The sequence below is a fragment of the Protomyctophum bolini genome, assembly GCF_963924005.1.
Source record: "Protomyctophum bolini genome assembly, chromosome: 8".
Classification (NCBI taxonomy): domain Eukaryota; kingdom Metazoa; phylum Chordata; class Actinopteri; order Myctophiformes; family Myctophidae; genus Protomyctophum; species Protomyctophum bolini.
The window spans coordinates 4,454,685-4,480,222 of record NC_137869.1 but is presented as its reverse complement, the minus strand read 5'-3'; the positions used below and the strand labels follow the sequence as shown (position 1 = coordinate 4,480,222).

The following is a 25,538-nucleotide window of genomic DNA, read 5'->3' as shown; positions in this document are numbered from 1 at the left end:
AGGTTACAAATGTCTCATCTTGACACATTTTTGTATTTCTGACATGGCCAAAATATAGATGCCAAGGTGTCGTTTTGACATCCAATGTCAGTTTTTATCTGAACTTCGTTATGTTTATGTGCTTAAGTTTGCTCATGTACTGATCGTTGTTTGTTCATTGTGTGTTCATCAGTTTTGACGTTGGTCTATTGAGAGAGTGAGAGCTCAATAAAATCATCAGTAAACAGAAACGACTGACTTGTTCATGGAGGGAGTGACACTATCCATATATAGCTGAAGCCTGTTAGCTTCACTCACCTCAGACCAATAGACTCATTTCACACAGCCAGACTCCAGAGTGAGCAGAGGGAGAGAGCACCAGTGTGTGTGTGTGTGTTTGCACCAGACCACACGGTATGAAATGTTTGACTGTTTATGTGACTCTTATTATGTTTGTACTCTTATTGATTAAGCAGTGTTAAAGCCTGTGACATTTGCAGTTTTAGTGAACTTTTAGTGACTGAAGTTGTCTATTGTCTACAGTGCCTGTCCGTCACACTATGTGTAAATGTGACCATCGGTGACTGTTGATGTGCCCTGAGGTTCAAGTTGGTTATGCAGCCCTTTAGCACCCTCGATACGCGGAGTGAGGTATACATGATTATTTATTTGTCTAGTTTCCATTTGGAGTATATCATTCATGATTGTATTTGTTTGGTTTTCGTTTGGTTGTGGTACTTTTGGTTATTGTGCATTTTCCTTGTCTTATAATTGAAATGACTTGAGTTTTCTATCACTGTATTTATAATTGACCATAAATTAACCATTTTTATTGTTGATTGTACTGCTGAAGTGACAAGTTTATTGCACAGATTTTAGTAGTCAAACTATGAGATTATTCGATTGTAACTGTATTTATTCTATATCCTTATAGTTTTCACGGTGTTGGCACAATAAACACACCCGTCGAGACCACCCAAACTTGTCATTCTTTCATCAATCGAGGGGCTGCAGTCATCATCAATCACCATCGACAAACAACTACAAGTGAGTAAACAACAAGACGCCCAAGTCCTAAAGTGTGAGCACGTTGTTGAACCGTATATCTCTGGTGATAAAAGAAAGGCATGGCAATGTAGGCAATGTAGGGCCAATGCCTAGCCGCAATTTGCAACTCTAGATTTTTTTACAATTGGTTGAATCTAGAGTTGCAATAACCTCCATCGACTTCCTATGCATGTTTTTTGGTTTGTGACCTCCTGGTCTTAAATTACGTTAAACTCACCAACATTGCAGCTGTAGTCCAAGCTTGAATTATCCTCTTTCAATCTGGTGTCGCTTGTTTATCATAAAAGTCCCCATAAAAAAAGTTATGAGCTACTTTCTGTCCAAAATATTCCACAACTATTATTCCGAGCCGCCATCTTGGATTTTTTCAACGTGCCATAAAACAAGACATGAGGGGGAGCGCTTGTTTAATAGAATCTTACCTGCGCAGGTAAGACACCCAAAGAAGAGGCCGACACCCTAGGGAGGGAGGGACACTATTAAACAAGCGCTCCCCCTCACGTCTTGTTTTATGGCACGTTGAAAAAATCCAAGATGGCGGCTCGGAATAATAGTTGTGGAATATTTTGGACAGAAACTAGCTCATAACTTTTTTTATGGGGACTTTTATGATAAACAAGCGACACCAGATTGAAAGAGGATAATTCAAGCTTGGACTACAGCTGCAATGTTGGTGAGTTTAACGTAATTTAAGACCAGGAGGTCACAAACCAAAAAACATGCATAGGAAGTCGATGGAGGTTATTGCAACTCTAGATTCAACCAATTGTAAAAAAATCTAGAGTTGCAAATTGCGGCTAGGCCAATGCCCTACATTCAAGTTGAAATCTTCACTCTGCTACGGACACAAGTATTGAAATTGGATCGATTGGAAGGATCTAACCAGTAAAAGATTATATGAAAGAAATAAAATATTTAACTGGTTTATATTTTACAATTTTAGTTATAGATGGCAAGTATAATGTTAAGGAATATTTGTCTTATTAGCCAGAGATCCTTTTAAAATGTTTCTATTACTGTGAGTGATATGGTCAGCTTCTGATGTCTTTCTTTCTTTCTTTCTAGATGTAGAATGTAGATGACTGTAGATGCTGCTGGAACACTGAACCTGGTCTCCTGTGTGAACCACCCCATCCTGGCTGCTGTCCATGTGGACATTATGAGTGTTTGTATAGAGAGAAGCATGGCTGAAGAGCTTTGCATATCAGTCGTTTCTTGCTGCTGCCAAAGTCAAATTGTGATATCTGTAGTGTTTAGTTCATGGCCGCTTATGAGATGTAGATATAAGTACACCTGACTGGTGGAATAGCCTTGTGATACATACTGGGTGTGCTCTTTGGTCGTTCACAAAACAAACAAACAAAAAGCTGCACAAAAATCACACAAATCAAGGGATGTCCGACAGTCGGTGTTGGATATTGTCCAACTCCTAATTGCCAATATCAACAGATACCGATATATATATATATATTATATGCAGGCTTTTTCCAGTGGTGGAAACGTAACTCAAACTTTTTACTTAAATAAAAGTAGGCAATACTGCAATATAGAAATACTCCGTTACAATTCAACATGTACTCGAGTAAAGGTACAAAGGTTTTGGTATAAAATGTACTTAAAATACCAAAAGTAATTATTAATAATGACTCATTATGCAAAATGTCTCATCTAAAATGATCTAATCTCTCAGCTCAAGTTTTCAAATGTATAAAAATATTTTGAAAATAGCAGATCTACAAGCTCACATGTGTCTTATTGTATTGTGAGCTTGTAGATGTTTTTAATGTAAAATAATAAATAAAGTAAAATTAAGGGTTAGGGTTATTAATTTTTAATGCCTTTATCGGCCGATAATATCGGACATCCCTAACAAAAACATATATCAAACGTGTCAATACATTTCAAAGAATGCCACAACTTCACCAATAAATAAATAAACATCCACATGTTCCATAAATTAAATGCCACAAAGGTTTGCCGAAAAAATTAAGAAATTACAAAAAATACGTTTCTTAAACATCTTCTGCCGTATGTCCATAGAACTTCAGCTCTGTTGCAGCAAGCCAGTACAATGTGTCATTGTCTAGGTCACCTAAGCCACGATCACCATTCGGTGGCCGGTATTTGGGGCAAATGGTCATTACGTGTTCCACAGTCTGTAGTGGATCCTCGCATTCACAGTGGGCACTGTCCGAGATGTCCCACTTCTGCTTTGAGGGTTGTCCACTCCTTGCAGGGGAGGTGCTGGCAAAGAACATATTTGGGGTCCTCAATGTATTCCACTGGTCCCTCTGTCTTGCCTTCACCCAGGATGCCTTGGAGGTGTCAGCTGGTGTTGTGTGGAGCAGTTCCTGGGCCTGTGTGGCAAAGGGGCATAGTGACTTGAGGCACGTGTGCTGTGGAAAAGGTCGCCGTGTGTGTGTGTGTGTGTTGTGGCAAAGGGCACCGTGACTTGAGGCACGTGTGCTGTGGTGTCTCTGACGACCTTGTGGAGGAGATGGCTGGGATTCACTCAGCTGTGCCTTCTCAGTGAGGGCCAGCGTGGCTGCTTCTCGTCTGACCTCTGTTGGAGTGATTCCAGCGAGAACAGGCAGGCAGTTTGTTTGGAGTGGCCCATCCGGTGTTGAGGGCAGCATCCAGCTTCTTGACATGAGAGCTACGGCTCCAGACTGGGACACAGTACTCGGGTCGTCTGCATAGCCAGACTTCATTGATGTTGTTGCAGGGAGGTCATGGATGTAGCTGTTAGTGTTGAACAGCAGTTACTGGTGTGGAACCGAAAAGCTTCACAAACATGCCAAAAAATTCTAGTTTTGAACCTTTTTAATCTAGTTTATTTTCAAATAAATTTGTTTTTACTGTTTTGTGAAGCAACTTTGGGTACCTTGAAAAGTGCTATATAAATTGTATGTATTATAAAAACAGACACACAGCAATTGTCGCCACACAGACATCACAAATTCCTATTGGCAGCAGCAACAAGTGAGTGATGTGCAAAGCTATTCATAGAATATAACCACCATGTCTTCATTCCAGATGCTGCGAGGCTCAACCGGAGCCCCTACAGGTGGACATCTGCAGTTCTCGCTGTCCATGGATGAATCTGCATGGGGGGCTCTGAAGGCGGCTCAAAGTAAGAAACCACTTAGACTTTTCTATTACTGCGAGTGGTATGGTCGGCTTCTGTTTTAAATGTTCTCTATAAATTTTGTGTATGATGTGAAAGGACACAATGTATGTATATCTGGCTCTTGGTCACTTAAATTAATCTTTCTTTCTTAGGGTGGATGGGTCGTGGTAGACGTCGTGGAAGGACAGAGATCCGTTCCTCTGAGGACTTCTGATGAGCTGTGAGTAGGAATATTTCTTGTTGGGATGGATATCTGTTGTACTGTTATGGTACGAAGTATAGCATGGCAGTATGATTCCTCCTAGTGGCACTGGTTGAATGTCTGTCAGCTCTCCAAGCTAATCAAAGTCTTAATGACACTTTTTTTTTAACCACTTCAACCCCAGCATCTCTATTCTGGGGGGAGCGTTCAGCCAAATTAGCAGATCTACAAGCTCACAGCGCATTGCAACGTGTTGTGAGCTTGTAGATCTGCTATGTTTGGCAAATCAATTTGTGTAGAGTGAAATCGGAGCATATACCAAATGCTCTCTTTAAAGGTCTGTTTTATCAAATCTATAGAGGGTTTAAGTGGTTCTGAATATGCAGCTCAACAAAACAAAAGCTAATTTAGTCCTTATTTCTTTCTTTCTTAGGACGGAGATCTGTGTAGATGCCGGATGACTTCGGACCTGGGCCTGCCCGGTGAGGAACCGCACAGTAAGAACCGCTCTAGGCCTTTCACGATTATGAGGTTTCTTTTTACTGGACGATTATTGTCGCTCAATTAAATATTTAAGTGTGGCCCAGATGGTTAGCTCAACTGTCTGGGCACCTATGCTGCCAAGCCAGCCAGATGGTGTGCTGCGGGTTCGACTCCCGACGGCCTTTGCCGCGTGTCACTCCCCATCTCTTCCCCCTTTCCTGTCTATATACTGTTCACTATGAGTAAAAGCATAAAAAGCCACAATTGATCACGTCTAGGAATTTCAACAATTTAGGCAGTTCTCACATCCAGAGTGACTTACAGTAAGCAACAACACATAGTAATGCATCAACTTCATAAACAATTGTCATCAAGAATAAGAAGTATAGACTATCCAGACTATTGGCAGCAACAACAAGGGAGTGATGTGCGAAGCTCTTTTCTATGAAGCCATTCATAGACGATAACGGCCATGTCTTTCTTCCAGATGGACTGCAGGTCTCTCCAGGAATCTGCATTCCTCTGAAGACGACTCAAAGTAAGACCCTGTTAGGCCTGTCAAAAAGAACCCTAACTGAAACGTTTATTACTGTAAGTGATATGTTTAGCTTCTGTTTAAATGTTCTCTATAAATAAAAGTTTTATGTATATATGTTGTGACAGGATAGAATATATATCTGGCTCTTGGTCACTCTAATCAATCTTTCTTTGTTAGGATGAAGATCGCGGTAGACGTCGCTGGAACGCGGCTGCTGGACAGGGAGTGCACACACACACACACACACACACATACACACACAGAAAGGCTAATTTGGTGTGTTTTTTTTTTTCTTTGTTAGAATGGAGATATCGATAGACGATCTGATGTTCCCTGGACAGAGATCCGTTCCAAAGCTCCCCCCCCCCGGGGGCTTCCTCAGAGGACTCTGATGAGCTGTGAGTAGGAATAGTTCTTGCTTGTTTCTGAGGATGGATAACTGCTTTTGTACTGTTATGGTACGAAGAATGGCATCATTTACAGTAATCCAAATGTTTTAAATATTTTAGGATAAATCTAAATCTGCACAATAGTTTGAGAGTCAATATCTCATATCATGAGCGTGCCTCTTGGTCTTTGTAACAACTTGAATACAAATTACAAAAGATGTTGAGGACTGTACATGTGTTGATGCCTCCTAGTGGCACTCTGATTAGCTTGGAAAGCTGACAGACATTCAACCAAAGTCTTTGACACTTTTGTTAACCACTTCAACCCCAGCATCCCTATTCTGTTCAGCAAAAATAGCTCAATCTACAAGCTCACACTGCAACGTGTTGTGAGCTTGTAGAGCTAATGGTTTCTTTCTCTCTCAGGATGGAGATCATAGACACAGCTGGAGGCTGGAGCCTCTAGAGATGGAGATCTGCAGGTCTGTCCATGGATTGGAGGATGGAGATCTGGGTAGACGCTGGAGGACTTCGGACCTGGGCCTGGATGGATGGGAGGACGGAGGACAGATCTGGGTAGACGCTGGAGGACTTCGGACCTGGGCCTGGATGGATGGGAGGACGGAGGACGGAGATCTGGGTAGACGCTGGAGGACTTCGGACCTGGGCCTTCTCAGTGAGGAACTCAACGGTACGAACCGCTTTAGGGTTAGGGCTTTTTTAGGCTTCGTAAAAAGCCAATAATCGTCCGTTGCCGATAATTGGTCGATCCCTATTCTTAAACGTTACTGTAAGTGCATGTGTATGTTGTGACAGGACACGCGCACACACAGCAAAGCTAATTTGGGCTGTGTGTCTTTCGTTCTTTGTTAGAATGGAGATCTCAGCCGATGCCTGAGATCCGAAGCTTTCCCCGGGTGTTTCCGCTGAGGACTTCTGTGTCGCTGGGAGGCTCGGACGGAGCTAGAAGGTTCGGTAGACGCCACTGGAACCTGTTTAGGCCTGTCAGAATTTAAGGTTTTATAATGGCCGATTTTAATTGTCGCTCAAATAAATTACAAGTAACAATTTAATTGCGTCATACTAACATTCTAAATAAAACTTTGGCTTTTGTAGGCTTTGTAAACAAAAAGATGCACATGGCATAATTCAATAACTTTATACACTAAAAAAAAGAGACACAAACAAAGTGACACATTTAGAGCTTGTAGATCGGTTGCTTGCATTATTTCTTTAAAATGTTTGACAATATATGAACATTTTCAACATGGAGACGATTATGACTCTAAAAAAGTATCTCAAATACTTGGCGATTAGGTAATTGTGACAGGCCTAAATCCTTCTAGTTGTGTTTTTTTATATCATGTTCTGTAATCAGTTAGGGTTGACTATAGACTTTTTTTAGGAATCATCATGGAATCATTTTTTTAGGATCATCATGCCGGTGAAGAGCACGTTTCTAGCCGATGGAGCAACTATTTCTGATCACCTTTGGAGTTACATCACAGCAAGGTAACTATACAACACACGCACACACACTATGATCATGACATGACATCAGCTTGTGACTGCAACTTGTTCCTGTTCGCAGATGACTCTGCACTGCTAGTCTCGGACAGGAACAAACTGCAGGTTGAAAAGGCCCTCAGCTCTGAACTCGGTAGAATCTGCACCTGGCTCGCTGATAACAAACTATCTTTACACCTGGGAAAAACTGAATCCATTCTCTTTGGATCTAATAGTAATCTCAGCAAGGCAAATTACTTCTTGGTTAGAGTTGGTGACAATGTTATCACACGTAAAGATGAAATTGCCTACCTAGGTTCCATCCTGGAGGCTAATCTTTCCGGTGATAAAATGGCCACCAACGTAATCAAAAAAGTCAACCAAAGAACAAGATTCCTTTGCAGGATCTCCTCACTGGTCAACAAAAACACCTTGAAGACCTTAACAGGAGCCCTCGTACAAGGTTTCTTTGACTATGCATGCACCTCCTGGTACCACAGCACCTCAAAGGCCCTTAAAACTAGGCTCCAGACCTCCCAAAACAAACTGGTCAGGCTCCTACTTGGCCTCACCCCCCGAACCTACCTCACTCCTGCCCACTTTGACAGGCTGGAATGGCTTAGGGTCGACGACAGAGTACAGCATCTTGCAATGGGTCTGGTCCACAAGATTCGATACACCACCAAGATACCCATGTACCTGTCTAGATACTTCCTTTATGTTAACGAAGTCCACACCCACAACACCAGAGGGAGTGCAACGAACCATGTACAACCCAGATTCGGCACAAACAAGGGACTAAATTATTTTCACTCCTATGCCACCAAAATGTGGAACGCCCTACCAACAGTCATTAAGACATGTGAATCCCTTGACTCCCTTTTTCCCCTCACTGTATACGTTTATTTTCCCTTTTTACCTCCTTTATGATGAATTCCTGTTCTGTTCTTTGACTATATAGAAGTGTCTTATTTGTACGTCTCTATGTTTTGATAAATTGAACATGGTGGACCCTCTTGTAAACGAGTGTAATGCTTAATTGGGTCGTCCACTTACAGTTAACAGTCTTTGTATTGAGTTTGTGCTTGACATGTACTGTAATTCTGCAAACTGTTAATAAATATTTCAATCAATATTGTTTTATGAACAAAGTAGTAATGAGCATTTCTTTCTTTTCTTTAGGACGTTGCTGGTCTCCTGTGTGGCTCCATCTGGAGGTCACCAGGGTTCTGAGTCACTCAGATCCTGACTGGTAGTGGTGATATGTAGATGTGATCAATCAGGGCTCTAAACAATAAAATAATAAACCAATATAAATAACTAGATAATAATATAAATAAATGGATAAAACGAACGATAAAAAATAGATTATAGTAAAATAAAAGTAAATTAAAATAGTAAAATAAAAGTAAATTAAAATTAGTAATACATAAAATAAAATTAGTAATGGCATAATAATGGATAAAATAAATATAATTAGTAATATAGACAATAATACATAAAATAAATTTAATTATCAATATAGTAATGCATAAAATTAGTAATAACAGTAATACATAAAATAAATAAATGCATAAAAAATAAAATTAGTAATGACAGTAATACATAAAACAAATAAAAAATTTAATGCATGAAGTAAAATTAGTAATAACATAGTAATACATCAAATAAATACAATTAGTAATATAGTTATAAATAAAATTAGTAATAACATAGTAATATATAAATTCAATTACTTTGTTGTTGTTATAGAATGACTTAAAAAAACAAACAAAAAATATCAATCACATCTACATATCACAACCAGGCTATATTGCCAGCAGGCAGGTGGACTGTAGACTCACTACAGCTGTCACAATGTGGTATATTTTGTTTTGACCCCAACTGGCCTCCAAGGAGAGGCGAGCATGGAGCCGGACATCTGATGATACACGAGAGAAGACGCCATAGTCAAAAAAAATTGTAATAAAAGTAATATGTTTCATGTTGATTGTAATTTATGCATGATGCCATATATCTGTAAATATTCATTATTTTCTTGTTAATAAATTATTGCATTTATACCCGGGTGTCCGTTATGTGTCCATTGCCCTTAGATCGCGCCGCCGCGGATTTATTTATTTCCCAAATGGTCTAAAAATGAGTTATTTAGCGTACTTTTACCAATGAATTAGCCTATACACAGACAACGACTGATTAGCCTATTTTGGACGATATGGGTCTTTTCTCGAGTCAGTGTGTAGTCTCACTATAGTCTGTGTAGATTACCCGGCGGTGTTGCTGCCCCTCCCGGGAGTCGCGGCTCATGGCTCTTCACAGACGGCACAGAGACAGCAGTCACTCCGCTGAACGTGTCAGTGTTGCTGCAGTGGTGTGAACTGTGAACCGTGCGGGCACTGGTGGTGGTGCTGAGTTCTGACAGCCGAGTCACAGCTTCTTCTTCTGAATTACTTTATCTTTGCCTTGGAAAATACATTTTGCGTTTTGCTAGTTTCCCAAAACAAACCAGCGCGCGCTACTGTTTGCTACAAAGCGACTGGAAGCGGACGAGGTTTACAGACATACCAATAGTAGCCAATCATATGCTGATTAGGCCAGTTGCTGTATAGCCTACCTACCCGATCACCACACACACACACACACACAGCAACAACACACACACACTACACACACAATAGCCTTCTATATAATGCTGCGCACATATATTATATATATTTAAAAAAATACCCAGCATAATTTTAGCCTTACACACCCGCCGCCTATGGGCACTGTACTGTAGGCATATAATACCTGGCTAGGTGAAAACAAAAGAAACCTGATTAGCATTTGAGTACTTTTAACACCTCTGAACTGCCGGCGGAGAGGTTCACATTTTCGGAATTTTGCGACAGTCACAGAGGGTCAATAATTCCCAGAAAATCTTTAATGTTAATATAAAATGTCCACGAAAATCTTCATGGGGGCTAAAAGGGGCTATTTAATTCTTCATGGGGGCTATAGCCCCCACAGACTCGACGTCGTTGGCACCTGTATATGCCTTCTAAATACACACCCAGTGCTGTCAAATCAAAAACCAAAACAATATTGCCAACAACAGAAATAATACACCACTATCATAATGGCTCTTACAACAACAAAAGTCATATGGCATATATTAGGCTAGATCCATAACAATTATGTGCATGTTGCCCTTGCCAAATCATGTGCCAGCCATTTTGTCAAGCAAGGATTCCCAGAGAACCATGTCTATGTCCAATATGTATGTACCCGTGGTGGAAAGTAACAGTACATTTACCAAATTACTACTTAAGTAGTACGTGCAATTTTAGGGTACCTTTACTAAGTACTCCATTACAACTCAGAGGCAAATACTTTTAGTAGTAGTGGAGCTATAATTATTTAAAAACGTCAGCCCTATTTAAACAGCCAATCTACCCTACATCTTATTATACATTTTATACATATGCAACGGGACATTCTGCATACTTAGTACTTATATTTTGGTACTTCAAAGTATATTTTGATGACATTACTTTTGTACTTTTACTCAACTCTTTTGTTTATTTATATGAACATCTCCAATTAAAATAAATGATTTAAATTATTTTAAATAAATAATAGTGTTATGGTTGTATTATTTAGTTTGTTGATGAATTGATTACATCTGTCTACAGATGCCTGTCTCTAGACAGACAGACAGACACACACATACATACAGTGGAAGAGAAGGGTGGACTAAAAGCCCATCTTGATATGTTGATAAATAGCGACACCCACTGGGCGGGAATAGGGAAAAGTGTTTTACACTTCTATTCCAATAGGAGGCTGTGTGTGGAAGTTGGAACATACAGTCCACAACATGTTTATGGTTATTTTCCTAAATATATACGTATTTTTTTATATATAATATAAGTATATTTCTGCCTTTCTGCCTTTTCTGCCTTGCATGGTTTCATCTGCCGTGTGTGTGAATGGGTGAATGTAATGGCATGCACAATCTATATAAAGCGCCTTCAATAAAGGCACTATATAAATACACCATTTACTTAATAAGACAACTTGTCTTTAATTGAATGCCTTTTTTCTTGTTTTAAAAAGGTACAAGATTACATCACTTGATATGATATGATATGAACTTTATTTGTATAGCGCTTTTCAAAACATAGTTCCAAAGTGCTGCACAGAACAGGATTAAAACAAGAAGAAACAGACAGTAACAAAATTATAATGGCAAACAAAACAAAATCAAACATACATGTACAAGTTGGCTAATTAAGTAGTTAAAAAATACTCTGTATAAAGGTGAGTTTTTAGACGAGACTTGAAAATGGGGACGGATGGGGCTACCCTTACATTGCTTTCAAAAGAGTGGTCTTTAAAACGATCCCATGCACACAGTCATAAGAACTTCCAACACCGGTCAGGGATAACTTTGTGAGTCTCTGGTACAGCTCGCGTTCTTGCATCCTCTGCCAAGCGATGGCATCTATTCCAAGAGATGACATAATCTGTAGGGTCCCAGTCCTCTACGGGTGGCCCATGTAGTTTGATGAACATCAAGGCAGATAACTGTTTAACCAGTAACTTTGTTCGGATTGGGGTGGTGATTAACTTGTACACGGAATGCAATTTATGTATAAATGCCTGGAAATGGTTGACCGTGACACCACTTACGTCTTTCACTGTGTCACCCACGGCCATGTTGACCGGCCAATGCCAGGTCAATATATCAGGATACAGATCAGACATCTGTTTGGCTACTCCAGATGTGCGCCCCAACGTGACACTGGCACCGTCACTTGCGAATGCAACTAAGTGCTTCTTCAAATATGCATGATTAAAACCATGTCCAGTGAGGCATTTCAACAGGTGATTTGTAATTGTTTCTTCTCTTTGGTCGGGAACCTCAATCAAATCTAGAAACACAGTGTGTGGTTCTACGCTTTTTTCTGTTTCACCATTGAGGCACATAATCAGTGTAGTTTCTCCCAGGGCAGTTGATTTCTCTATCATAATTGATATTTTACCTTCTATTGCTTGGATAGTTTTGCAGATTTTTCTGCGCATTTCTGAACCTAGATGGTTGGTTATTCTTGCTGCGCTGAATCTTGAGTGCAAGCTGATGCCAATGTCAACCCCATTTTTTTCCTGTAACTTCAGTAAGTCATAATGACCTGATAATGGCCTGTTGTTTTGTGCCAAGAAGTATGCAGAGTTGAAAACGGCACACGTAGCTCCTACTTTTGCAGTTGCTTGCATCTCTTCTGCCGCCTTGTGAAAATGTGACTGTCTGTGTGTTGATATTTTCGTCCTAAGAGATTTCAGCATTTGCACTTTCTCCTTTCCATTTGGTGCAATGTTGTAGCTGGTCCAATGGTCTGACAGATGTGCGCCGATGGCTTTGGGGACGGATAAACCTGACACAGATGAGCAAAGGCTGCACCCCAATTTCCCATCTTTACAGTCAAGCCAGGGGTATATCTCCTTTTTGTTAGCCCACACCTCGTCTGTCCATATAGCGGGAAATGGTGAAGATGAAGAAGAATCAGCAATCACAGTGGTGGATGAGGAGGTTGAAATACTCTCGTCGGGAGTCCAGGCTGTCCAGCTATCATCTCCCAGCTGGAAACACTAACAAAGTAAAAAAGGACACACACATATTAAAAATTGCACGCACGTTCACATTCAATTGCATGGCTTTCTCAATCATTGGAAACTGGGGAAAGTGGTATAAATACATTTATTCAAGTACTCTACTTAAGTACAATTTTGAGGTATTTGTACTTTACTTGAATTAAGTTGAGTATAGTTCCAAAAACATTTACTCCACTACATGATCTCAGAGAGAGACATTGTAGATTATGATTATTATTACAAAACATACATTAACCACTTCAGCTCTATATATATTTCGGCCATTTGAAAATATATGTTCTACAAGCTCACACGTTTTTTTTTATACATTTTGAAAACTTGAAATGGGACATTCTGCACAGGGACACGGGAGTACTTTTACTTTTGGTACTTTAAGTACATTTAGATGCCAATACTTTTTCACTTTTACTCAAGTACATTTGGAAATTTGTCCGTTTACTACTTGTAACAGTCCCAGATCTATTTCTTCATTGCGAGTACTTTTTTACCTCTTCTTTTGCAGTTACTTGCATCTCTTCTGCCGCCTTGTGAAAATGTGACTGTCTGTGTGTTGATATTTTCTTCCTAAGAGATTTCAGCATTTGCACTTTCTCCTTTCCATTTGGTGCAATGTTGTAGCTGGTCCAATGGTCTGACAGATGTGCGCCGATGGCTTTGGGGACGGATAAACCTGACACAGATGAGCAAAGGCTGCACCCCAATTTCCCATCTTTACAGTCAAGCCAGGGGTATATCTCCTTTTTGTTAGCCCACACCTCGTCTGTCCATATAGCGGGAAATGGTGAAGAAGAAACAGCAATCACAGTGGTGGATGAGGAAGTTGAAATACTGTTGTCAGCAATGCAGCTATCATCTCCCAGCTGGAAAAATTAACAAAGTAAAAAGAACACAATATAAAAAAATTGCAAGCAGGAGACCCATTGTCTCTCACCGTCTCACATTCAATTTCATGGGAGGAGCTCCGATCAGGTTTTTTTGGGACTGATCCCGATCATCGATAGTGTAATGATAGTCAGGATGGGAGCTGATTGATTGAATACTGTTTTAACAGTTTGCAGAAAAAGCACAGAACAGTATTAGTACATTTCAATACAAGGTCTGAGGATGTAACCCCCCAAAAAGTTGTTTCCATTGGGGTACGTAGGGTATTGATCTTTTTTTGGCCATATCTGATAATAAAATAATCCCTCAAGAACAGATTCCAAGCTAGTACAGCAGAGGCCGCTGTTTTATTTTTTATTTATTTTTTACAGATGGGTTTCCAATATTTGATAACACTTATCATGATGAAAAAAACAGCACACGTTACTTGCCTCCGTGATGGCTTCCTCGGACGGTTGAAGAACTGGCAACCTTCGTACAGCTTTGGACTTTTTCCTTCCCTCCAGCGTCGGTACAGCTGCTTTCTGTCTCAACAACAGCGGGGAGTCCACAACATAAACATGCTCCACAGCCTGGTGTTTGTGCAGGCGGGGAGCGGCAAAACTAAGTTCCCCCTGGACGCATTCCTTCTTCTTCTTCGGCGGAGGCACGGTGTAGATGATCGACATTTGTAGATCTATTCGCTGGCAGTAATTAAAGCACTATAGCAGAATAGAGAATGCAGCTCGAGTAATGTTATTTGTGCAAAGCAGTCAGGTTCAAAGCAGAGGGCTATTGTTCTAGGAAAGCCAGCTGGTGACGCGAGGGCGGCGAGATTACTATTGTTCTAGCCGAGGGTTCGGTTCCAAATGGACCATTCTTGACAGCTAGCATTGAAAGTTGAAACTAGTCCAAAGAGATTTTACAAAAAGAGACGAAACTCCCAATATTATTATTAAATCCACAACCACAACAGTGCCTCCGCCATTTTGAGTAACGACGTCACTTCCGGTTTCTTTAAAAGTAATGCTGTACTAACAAAAACTTGTTTTTTATCATATTCTACTTCTGCTATCATATATATTGATGTAGATCAGCGTTTGTATTTGTGAATTTAAAAAACATATCGGCCCTAAAAAGGTTTAACGTTTACGTTTAGACCAAAAAAAAGGTTTAAATTATGTTTAGACCCCCAAAACAAATCACTGACATTTTATTTTGAAAAAGAGAAATGACGACACAGCGTCTCCATGGTAGCAAATAATACAAGTCTGCATCTGCATAAACCAACAGCTGATTCGGTCTGGCTTATTAGCCAGGTTACATCTGCATAGGCGATGAGATAACTCGTGGTCGACTTCTTCTGGTACGTTTTGTCTCTATTCGAATGTTTCTTTACTAGCAAGCTATGGAGTGCGGAGACACCGTGGGAAACACATACCTTATACGACCTAATTACCACAACAAGTAAGCTGTTCAAACTTCAAAGTACTCAGCCAACCTGTTGTGTTATTAGCAGCGCTTGCAATGCTAATGCTGAAGTATAACTGTCTCTAACTGTCACTAAGTAACACACTATCCATGGTTCACATAACGCTCGTACTTGTCTTGATTGATTGAACAATGTATTTCACAGTCATGCAGAATGGGTACATTTCAAACGAAAGCAAAAGTCAATAGAAAAACTGTTGCTGCATCAGCAGCATTACATGCATAATTGTTTACAACAGGGTCCCCTGTCCACCATTTTCAATTCATCACAGTTCATTCATCACAAGTTAACACAGTTTAGAGATACTGGCGTTAATGCATCCTTGAATGTATAATTAGCCCTGTTCAAGGATAATTTGACAGATATAGTGTTGTTTAACTGTGTGTGTGTGTGTGTGTGTGTGTGTGTGTGTGTGTGTCACCCTGCAGGTTTAAACCTGCCATTGTGAAGGAGTGTATTGGTGACATCCTGCGTGAGCAGCTCACTTAGCTGCAGTATGACCCAGAAGAGGTTCTAGGGCTGTCCAGAACCCTGGCAGACAGCATCAAGAACAAACTGAAAAGTGAGATGCCCTCTGAGATGCCAAACTCTGTTCCTGACAAATCACGGCAATAAACACAATTCTTTGTGCCAAACAAATAATTGGAAAGAATTACAAAAGGGCAGGGTACCTTTTTTCAGATTTTATTAGTGTGGCTTTTTTGCCTTTTATTGATAGTTACAGTGAAGACAGAGAGGAAAGAGGGGAGAGACATGCAGCAAAGGTTGTCATGAATGGGACTCGAACAATGATGTACATTTCAAGCACAACTCAATACAAACAGTTAACTGTGGACTACACCATAAAGTATTACACTTATAGCTTGCCACCAGAAATTACCGCCCCTCCTACTAGTTTTTTTGCTCCTAGTATTGATGATTTATTGTATTGTATGTCTTTTGTGTTAACCTTTTAGCATTGTTGTATCACTGTACCACTGTACATTTTGCAAACGGCTATACAGTATCTTGTCAACCAACGTGCTGTCTGTTCTCTTCTCACCACAGGTGTGGGTCTTGACAGATACAAGCTTGTGGTACAGGTGGCCATCGGAGAGCAACGAGGTCAGGGAGTCAAGTAAGTGACTGTTTCAAACAAGTGTTATTTAACTGGCAGAGCAGAGGAACCGCATGGTGTGTCGGTCTGTCCCCATGTATGCATGTCCAAATGAGTAGGGCAATAGTGTTGCTTGACCACCAAGTGTCACTGTTAGGCAGCCTCGCACGCACGCATGCACAAGCAATTAGGGGTTCAGTTTCTTGCTCAAGGACACTTTGACACTAACTCTGGGGGAGCCTGGGTTCGAGCTGGCAACCTTGCGGTTCCCATCCGGCTGCTCTTCCCCCCCCCCAATATGTCTTGTCTCAAATGTCATTTGACAGAATGTTAGAATTTAGAATCAAAACATATGCTTCCTTTATTTCAACAGGATGTCTTCAAGGTGTTTCTGGGATGCAGATACCGACAGCTATACGGAAGACATTTTCATGAACGTAAGGATTCAAGATTTCTATTTGTTACATCTCTGGCTAGTAAAATCTTTTGGTTTCAAACTTTCAGGTCCTCAGGTGCTGTAGCAACAATAACAATTACAAAAGAGTAAGAATTAGTGTGTGTGTGTGTGTGTGTGTGTGTGTGTGTGTGTATGCGTACACGTGCGTGCATGTGTATGGACACGTGCATTTACTGCATGTTTGTATATGTACAGTCTCGGGTGCCTGCTTTGTGGTGTAAAAACAATATAGTAGATGTGTAGGTAACATGGTATTGGCCCGACCTCCCGTTAGTCAGATCATTTCTAACACTATCCCTAACCCTTCAATCAGAAACCTAGACTTATGGGCAGTCCTGGTGCTATGCAGTAGTAGGCAGAAGGGGAAACAAGTCTTAGTCTATATTGGCAATTGTTCATAAATCTGGTTGTCTCTTAGAAGTATTTGTTGGTCTTGAAGATGCAGAAAAGTAGCATCTCTAGCTGAAACAGTTGACGAGTGTCTGTGATAATGCCCAAGGCACCTCTCAAGTTGTTTTCTGTTCACCTGGCTTTTGAATGACTCGTTGATCAAATTTGCGTTGCCTCCACAGGACAGTTTGTTCTGCATGGTGGCTGCTTTCGGATGCTACTATAAAAAGAACAAAAGACGGTGAGAGGACAGAGTTGTCTTTCTCATGAAGATTAGACAGAATATAATGATGCGGCTCAGAGTCCAGCATCATCCAACAGTGAAGGGATATTTCACATTCAAACAATATGTGTAATGATATATTACCCCCCCCCCCCCCCGTATTTCGTTATTTTATTCTGAGAGTACACACGTGTCCATTGTGTTCCATTTCTTCACTCAGAGTTACAGACCTGTTATGGTCATTCAGGGCTAGCTCTTAATGTGTTTCTGGAATTATCATTATACACTCGTTTTGTAAATCCTTGGCAAAAAAAAATGAATTTTAACAAAAATGTGACCACAAGCCAGCATGGTGATTACCCCTAATCATCCACTAGATGTCACTCTACACCTCCCCTCTCCATGATGGTGCTGCACAATTATTAATACAAAATTCAGATTCAGACACCTATGCGATCTCATTTCTAAATATGAGCAAGAATGGTGCAGCACTAGTTACTTGGCTGTTCAATTCATTTTTAGTTACACTTGTGTTTTTTTGTTTAAAGCCACAGTAGTAGTCACAATTTGAATGTAGTAATGTTCAGCAACTACAGACGACAAATATTTTCATGGAAAAGTGAGAATCGTGATCTCAATTCATATGAGACCTATGATTATATAGCCCTACATATAAAAAATGGATCTTAATATTTATTTAGTTATTCACTTATTTACCGTATATATTTTGGCCATTTGAAAATAGCAGATGTACAAGCTCACAATGTGTCACATCGCAACACATATTGAGCTTGTAGATCTGCTATTTTCACTATTTCATACCTTTTGAACTGAAACAAGACAAACAAGTAATTTGGGTACTTTAAGTCTATGTTGATGCTGATAAGTAAAGTACTGTACATTTATACTACAGGACTTTTACTTTTAGCAGCGTATATATAGTATACATTGCAGTATTGATGCTGCAATGTAAGCAAATTCATTTTGAGTACTATTATCACCCCTGCGGGCTGCGGACATGGCATATTAGGTGAACATTCATCAACAATCAAGTGTTGTGAGCTTGTAGATCTGCTAAAGATGTGCATAAACGGGGGGGAAAGGAGGGGGACCCCAGGCAATGAAATATACTGTAGTGTATAGAGGTTAAATAACTCTCACATACTCTATATAAACCTTTTTTCTTTATTTATTTCCATACAAATTGATGGCACATTTCTTTCATGGATTGTTGCCTGCAAATGATGGATTATCCGATTTGCTACCAAGCAAACAATGATCTTTGTACTCTCAGTGATGGCGTTCAATATGTGAGTTGACTGCCCTGAGACTTGTTAACCACAGTGTTGAAGGCAAGAGCTATCATTCTGTCCTTGTTTAAAACCATTAGCCTCTCAATACACTTTTTGAGAAGCGATTTGAACTTGACTGCTTAAAGGGGGGCATTCCACTCATTTTCAACATTTTACTATGTCATTAATATACCATAGAGCTGTTGTGTGGAAATAATAGAAAAGTCCTCCCATTCTGTGTTTCCTAGAACTGGAGGTCTGAAAAAAATCATTAACATGGTGAATCACATCTTGATGACATCATTAAGATGTGATTCACCATGTTAATCGTGGGACTTTTTATTAATGGGGGGACTTTTTATTATTTCCACACAACAGCTCAGGTATATTAATGACATATGTTAATGTTGAAAATGAGTGGTATTCCCCTTTAAGTGATTATTTGTTAAGCATATTTGGTGAATTTAAAATGTTTGATTTGAGGGAGTTCTACTTCTGCGTTGGAATCTTCCCTGGATTTTAATCATGTCTGCCTCATTTAGAGGCAGACGTGGCCCTTTATTTAGCCTGCCTAAATAACCATGTCGCTCACCAAAGATAACTGACACGATGCGTCGCAAAGACGCAGGTCTCAAGGTCGCCACCTTGAGACCTGCGTCGCAAAGACGCAGGTCTCAAGGTCGCCACCTTGAGACCTTTGCTTTGCAGTCCTTTCTCTTGGTAATGGGATATGGATGCCTAGCCCTTTCTGCTGTCACACCTTTGACAAGGGAACCATGCCAGTCACACAGGCTATTCTTTGCAGTAATGGACTAATGGAATTTCTCACAGGCACACTGTAATTATTGTACCAATTGGCTTGCATAATGATAATTATATCAGTCGAGTCGGTTCCCGGATAAAACGTGGTATATTGCGATATGCTTCTCTGTCTGCATTGTATACGTTCTAGATATGTGAGGCATCATGTTAGGTGATAGATATAGATAGATAGATTTTTATTTCGGTTAATAAAAGGAGTACATACAGACGTACAGTACATACATTAATTTCCACTAGTGGTACTTGTGGTACCGAAAAGGTGAAGGCTGAAGCCGAGGCTTATTGCGCCTTCCCTTGTTTGCGCAAGATTCAGAATACACTAAGCAGAGTATACTGTAGTGTCAGGTGGCACCCATAAGGTCCGCCGGGAAGATGGACAGTGTCAAAACAGCAACTCTGCAACAGCATGATGTGAGAATGTGAAGGTCAAATATTTCTTATAGGCCTATGTGTCTTTTATGGGAAATGTAGTCAATAAAGTAGTAAATACACTTACCCGTGGTGGGGGAATATATATATATATATTATTTTTGTGAATGACCCTGACAAAAATGATTAGTACAGATAGAGCTGGCACAGACTGATGAGAACGCACGCAGAGAGGGAGAAAACGCGCACACGCATGCAGAGAGGAAGAAAACACACACACACACACACACGCAGAGAGGGAGCACACGCACGCACGCAGAGCCAAGTAACTGAGCAGGGTTTGTTATCGGGCAGTCTTGTCCTTGACATAGTGGCAGCCTATTGTGGAGTGTAGTGTTTCATACTGTGGGGCGTGCGTGAGCGACGTGCATGTACATGCGCGCGGTTCTATGTAGATCTGCTATTTTTTCACTGCGCCACCATATTAAGGGCCTAATTAAAGAATTGATTGCGTTATGGCGTGTCTGTGAGGAAGATTGTGAAGAAAATTAAGTTCAGCCAGCAATTTATTTTTAATAATAATAATAATATATATATATATATAGTATATATATATATATGTGTGTGTGTGGGAGTGGCCGCTTAGGAAGAGGAAGGTTCCCAGTTTGAGTTAGCCATTAGCCATCAGTGTATTAATCTATGTAAAGTGCCTTGGATAAAGGCACTATAATTACACCATTTACCATGCCATTTGTGGAAGAATTATTTACAACGGATTCCAACGTCACAGCAAAAAGCGACATGTAATTCAAACTGAGGAGTACCAGACCAATCTCTCCAGTGACTTTTTTTTTTCCTCCTGTGGCATATTTGTCTGGTTTCCAGTGTAATTCCATTGACCATTTCCTGAATAAATGTGTCACGTCACATTACGATGATTGCCTACTACAGCGCTATTATTTATACGACCCATCTTCCTGAGTGATCCAAAGCATTATGCTCTATAGTGTAGAATTGATTTAGAGATGTGCACCTAACGCCATTTAGTACAGCAGGAGGTGAAAATGGTGACGTGATAATTACTGCCTGACGATTACACCGGCTGATAGAGCCACAATTATCCCATCATGAAATTGTGGAGACCTGTCATGACGGCATCATGAGGCGATGACAGGACATAATATGTGTCAAAAATAACTAGTGTCAAAAATAAGTAGTGTTTGTGTCCGGGTAGCTCAGTCGGTATAGCGAACCTTTGGACCACAAGTCCATGGGTTCGATCCTGAGCAGCGCCAACTCAGTGTATGAGAGTAGCATGGCTGGGTGCAGCAAGTCTCGCGGGAAGTACTGGGAGCTGATGGTAGATGTGGCGCTCCACCTCAGCAATCCATCTCCCAGGCGAGCATGGTTCCGTCCTCGGTTTGAGTACAGAGTGACGTAGATGGTGCGCTGTGACTGGCCAGTCGCTGTGATTGACAGCCTACACCTAACCCTAACATTAACCTCAGTAAAACTATACCTAAACCTAACCTAATCTGAGGACGATTCCCTCCTCGCATCTCCCAGGGCAGGGTCTAACGCATTGTAACAGGGATAGACTTGTTACATTGATACCGACAAATGCGACAACAAACCACTCACAACCTTCTTGTAGATTTTGACTAATATTACAGAACATATACTGTACATTAACCACTTCAGCCCTATGCACTTTGGCCATTTGAAAATAGCTGATCTACATTTTCAAAATAATTTAATACATTTTAAAAAACGGGGGACATTCTGCATAATGATTACTTTTACTGTTGTAAGGAAGAACAAAATAAAATGCGCAAACACTGAGGGCTTCAATGCGCCAGATGCTTTTTATTGCACCAAATGACCTGTACCTGTGACGTTTTGAGCACAAGGCTCTTCTTCAGACTCCAGAAGTTTACTGTAGTACCTTAATCATATTTTGATACCAATACTTTTGTACTTTCACGCAAGTACGGAGTATGCCTACATTGCAGTATTGATACTTTTACTGAAGTAAAGAATTTGAGAACTTTTTCCTCCACAGTTTTAGGCAGTATCGGCAGTTTTTCCGATACTGGTATCGGAATGGCCCGGGACAACTCTAATTGGATCCCTGGAGGATCCAACATAGCTGGGCGTACGTGTGTTATAGATTAAGCTGGGGCTTTGTTGGGGTCATACATACAGTAGGTCTGAATTAGAAACTGACACACTGGACAATTGACCATATGCATCTTGCCAGCAAGGCGCTAACTAGATGCAATTTCCCATTGGTAGCCCATACATCCTATGTGACGGGTCACAGGCCATACATACTATCAAAGTCAAACTCACCAACATTTCTGCTGTACGAAAAGCAATTGTCCTCTTTCTATCTGCAACCATTAGATATGTTATGAGCTACTTCCTGTCAAGAAATTCCTTGCAGGTGATTTATTTTCTAAGTGTTGGAGTTTGGATGTGCTTGTTGGATATCACTCAATTCAATTCAATTCAAAGGGCTTTATTGGCATGAGAAAACATACGTTTACATTGCCAAAGCAGAAAGAACAATACAACAATACAGCAATACAATCAAAACAAAAATTATGTACTTTGAAGGTCAGAATCTTCAATAGATCAACTTCTGTGTACCAAGATCACTCGATGCAGGTATAGTGCAGGAATATACACAATGATTAGTCTTTAGGGTGGTTGTGTTCCATTTGATATCCTTCTCCTATCACAGCAACTCACAAATCTTGCTGCTGTGTTTGCACATTGTTGTACTTCGCCCAGCAGATATGGGAGTTTTTTGTCATTGGTCATGTTTTCAAAATCTCCGTGTGTGGTTGTAATCTGTGGGAAGTATGTGTCTCTGATGTCTTGGTACAATGGACAGATGGTTAGGAAGTGTAGCTCGGTTTCCACTTCGTTTAGTGTGCAGTAGTCACTCAATGGTCCTGCGTGCACCTGTTTTAAATTGCACATAATGCATGTATTGTAATGAGGCAGCAGAAGGTTGCTTTACTGAAAATGAGCACTTCCAACAAGTTATTATTATATCTTTCAGGGTTGGAGATTGTAACCTGTACTTGCGCGGTCGTCCTTTGTGGCCAATCCGCTTTGATCTGGTCATGCAAACCTTGAGCATGCCGCATTTTTTGTCCTCCTTTGGTCTCGATGACTTGTTTGTTGATGCTGTAATGAAAGTCCTGCAGCAGCTGCTTCACTAGGACATTACGATTATAGGCCTCCATTATTTGTTGAAGAACACTGATGGCATTACAAACTTCTGTTGAAGCTTGTTTGAGCGTCTGCTCTTGTCCTCCATGGTGTTGAATTTGATGCAGCAGTGGTGTTGATGATTCAAATCTGAAATTGTTCACTTCAAGGGAAAAGGCCCGCTCTACTCAGACAGTTTTATATAGTTTCAGGCGTGTGCTGGGTGCAGATTCCAACATAACATAACAACAAAATTAATAAAATCCGCACTTCCAGTCGAGTAAGAGTCTTTATTAATAAAGATAGTGCTCCGCAGCAGCAATATACCAGACAGACAAACGTGTTTCGGCGCAGGCCTTCGTCAGTGTCAAAATATTTTGACACTGACGAAGGCCTGCGCCGAAACGCGTTTGATTAATATTTACTATATTTACTATATTCACACGTGCTGAGACTGTTGCAACAACGTCCACTAAATAGGTTGTTGCAGAGAGTTGCTGGAAGTCCATACATCCGATTGCATTAAACAATGTTAAACTACGTTATACTCACTTTCCCACTCACTTTAGCAACAGGATACTCACGATCATTCCTGCGAATTGAGCTCTTGTGCTCATTGATGCGTTATTTAACATTTCTGGTTGTTTTACACACATACACTAGGCCATTTAATCCCCCACTCCTTATGTGGTATTATTACTAAAACATAATACATTGACAGTCACGGAGCAGCCCGTGCCCTATACACAGACAATGATTGGGGACATTGCATAAACTTTACTACACCTGCTTCCAATTAATTATCAATCAGTCGGATTGGAAGTGGCGGGTCAAGTTGTAAAGTGTATGTTCTATTTATTGATACTGTAACTGAAATGCATTGCTGAAGTATACTAATTGTTTTAAATGTTGATTTGAAGTGATCTCCCCTCTGCGGTGGCATTCCTGTTGATTGGGAAGGTGCCAAGTGCTGCAGAGGAGGAGGGGTGTTTGATTCGAGAGCGATCTTATTTAAAACAAAACTATAGTTTGTGTATGGACGTCCGGAATGTCATGTTTAAGTTAATGGTAAAACCTTCAGTAATGGTGTGTTATAACTTATTGGCCTTTTGTTTGCTTATGGTGAGTTAATTGAATTGCCCATTACTGTGACGTGGTTTGGTATGTCTCACTCCTATAAAAGGGAGCCTGCAGGTGATGTTCATGTTCATAGTGATTAATTCGTGTCACAGTGACTATGCCATCGCAAACTGACTCTCATTCCGAGCAGCAGGTAGATCGCTCCCCCCCCCCCCCCCCTGCGCTGCCATTAGACTTTGGCCCACGAGCATCATAATAGCGGCGGACATAAATCCCAGCAGTCATTTCATAGACATTTCACCCCATTTCACCCCATAACCTAATTCTTGCATTCCTTCATTTACATCACTCTTTTCTTCTTCTTTTTTTCACAATTTTATTTTTACCTTTACCTTTACAGACAAAAAAGACATACTGCACTCACTCACTCACTCACTCACTCACACAATGATAATAGGCACCAAACACAGAAAAAGAGAACATGATTCAATACAAAAAGTACAATAGATCACAATTAATAATAATTATAAAAAATATATAATACTCATGTCAGGTACTACATATACCGTTAACGATAGGTGAGAAAGAAATGGTTTCCACATTCTGTCAAATACTGTTGCTTCAAGAGAAACATCATATCTTATCTTTTTCATGTGCAACAGTTTGGACACTGACGTCAACAAATTTGGACCGACGCCTGACTCTGCACTGTTATTGGTTAGAGGGGCGGCCGTGGCTCAGGAGGTAGACAGGGTCTACGTCCGATGATCCCTGGGTCTGCGATTCAAATCCTGGCTCCTCCTGTCCACATGTCGGAGTGTCCTTGGGCAAGACACTGAACCCAATATCGCCTCCAATGAGTTGGTCGGTGTGAGCTTGCCACCATTGGTGTGGGAAGTGAGGACGCTGGCGTTGACTGTTCGCCGCTTCACCTCCCAATGTATGAATAAATGAACCATTGTAAAGAGCTTTGATCACTTGGGAAAGTGCTAAAAAAATGCAATTCATTATAAATACAAGGAAGTGGGCTTCCTATTCCAGATCTTCCAATGGGTTTCCCCAGGCTTTCATTTCTGAGCCAAAATCTCCATGAATTCAAGGCTTCAATGAAAAACCTTCGGGTGAACTATACTCAAGTTGCGCAGCATTGTCACACACAATAAATAGCACATCTACAAGCTCACAATGCATTGAGATGGAGGCTGGCTGCTTTCTGTTGGACCTCCTCGGCCCACGGCATTGCGATGCGACACGTAACATAGCCATCATGTATTTGACAACAAC

General features: G+C 40.6%; 2 protein-coding genes and 1 long non-coding RNA gene across 5 annotated transcripts; 2 read left to right on the top strand and 1 right to left on the bottom strand.

The window, feature by feature from the left end:
- The first annotated feature begins 527 nt into the window (after window positions 1-527).
- Window positions 528-8,998, top strand: LOC308319410 (uncharacterized protein). 3 transcript variants are annotated; one of them, XM_080769474.1, is made up of 12 exons: window positions 528-630; window positions 914-1,026; window positions 2,113-3,424; window positions 3,455-4,180; window positions 4,330-4,397; window positions 4,813-4,876; window positions 5,350-5,400; window positions 5,578-5,798; window positions 6,216-6,480; window positions 6,663-6,759; window positions 7,221-7,301; window positions 8,478-8,980. In XM_080769474.1, exons 9-12 carry the CDS (start codon window positions 6,258-6,260, stop codon window positions 8,542-8,544), a joined length of 468 nt encoding a protein of 155 aa, XP_080625600.1. In that variant the 5' UTR covers window positions 528-630; window positions 914-1,026; window positions 2,113-3,424; window positions 3,455-4,180; window positions 4,330-4,397; window positions 4,813-4,876; window positions 5,350-5,400; window positions 5,578-5,798; window positions 6,216-6,257; the 3' UTR covers window positions 8,545-8,980. The 3 variants fall into 3 exon arrangements, 2 of the variants coding, with proteins under 2 accessions (XP_080625600.1, XP_080625599.1); XM_080769473.1 differs by having other exon boundaries at window positions 2,113-4,180; XR_013964465.1 differs by lacking the exons at window positions 528-630; window positions 6,663-6,759 and having other exon boundaries at window positions 937-1,026; window positions 2,113-4,180; window positions 8,478-8,998.
- A 2,412-nt stretch (window positions 8,999-11,410) lies between these two features.
- LOC308319878 lies at window positions 11,411-13,801 on the bottom strand. The gene is made up of 2 exons (XR_013964495.1): window positions 13,439-13,801; window positions 11,411-12,926 (listed from the first exon to the last, which is right to left on the bottom strand). It is a non-coding gene; the product is annotated as an uncharacterized lncRNA (long non-coding RNA).
- Window positions 13,802-15,219: 1,418 nt separating this feature from the next.
- On the top strand, window positions 15,220-25,022 carry dynlt2b (dynein light chain Tctex-type 2B; the record flags this gene model as incomplete). The annotated part of the gene is given in 7 exon segments (XM_080769673.1): window positions 15,220-15,278; window positions 15,732-15,789; window positions 15,793-15,865; window positions 16,351-16,420; window positions 16,773-16,836; window positions 17,429-17,487; window positions 24,917-25,022. Coding segments are annotated over 7 exon segments (489 nt in total).
- Between the last annotated feature and the right edge of the window lie 516 nt (window positions 25,023-25,538).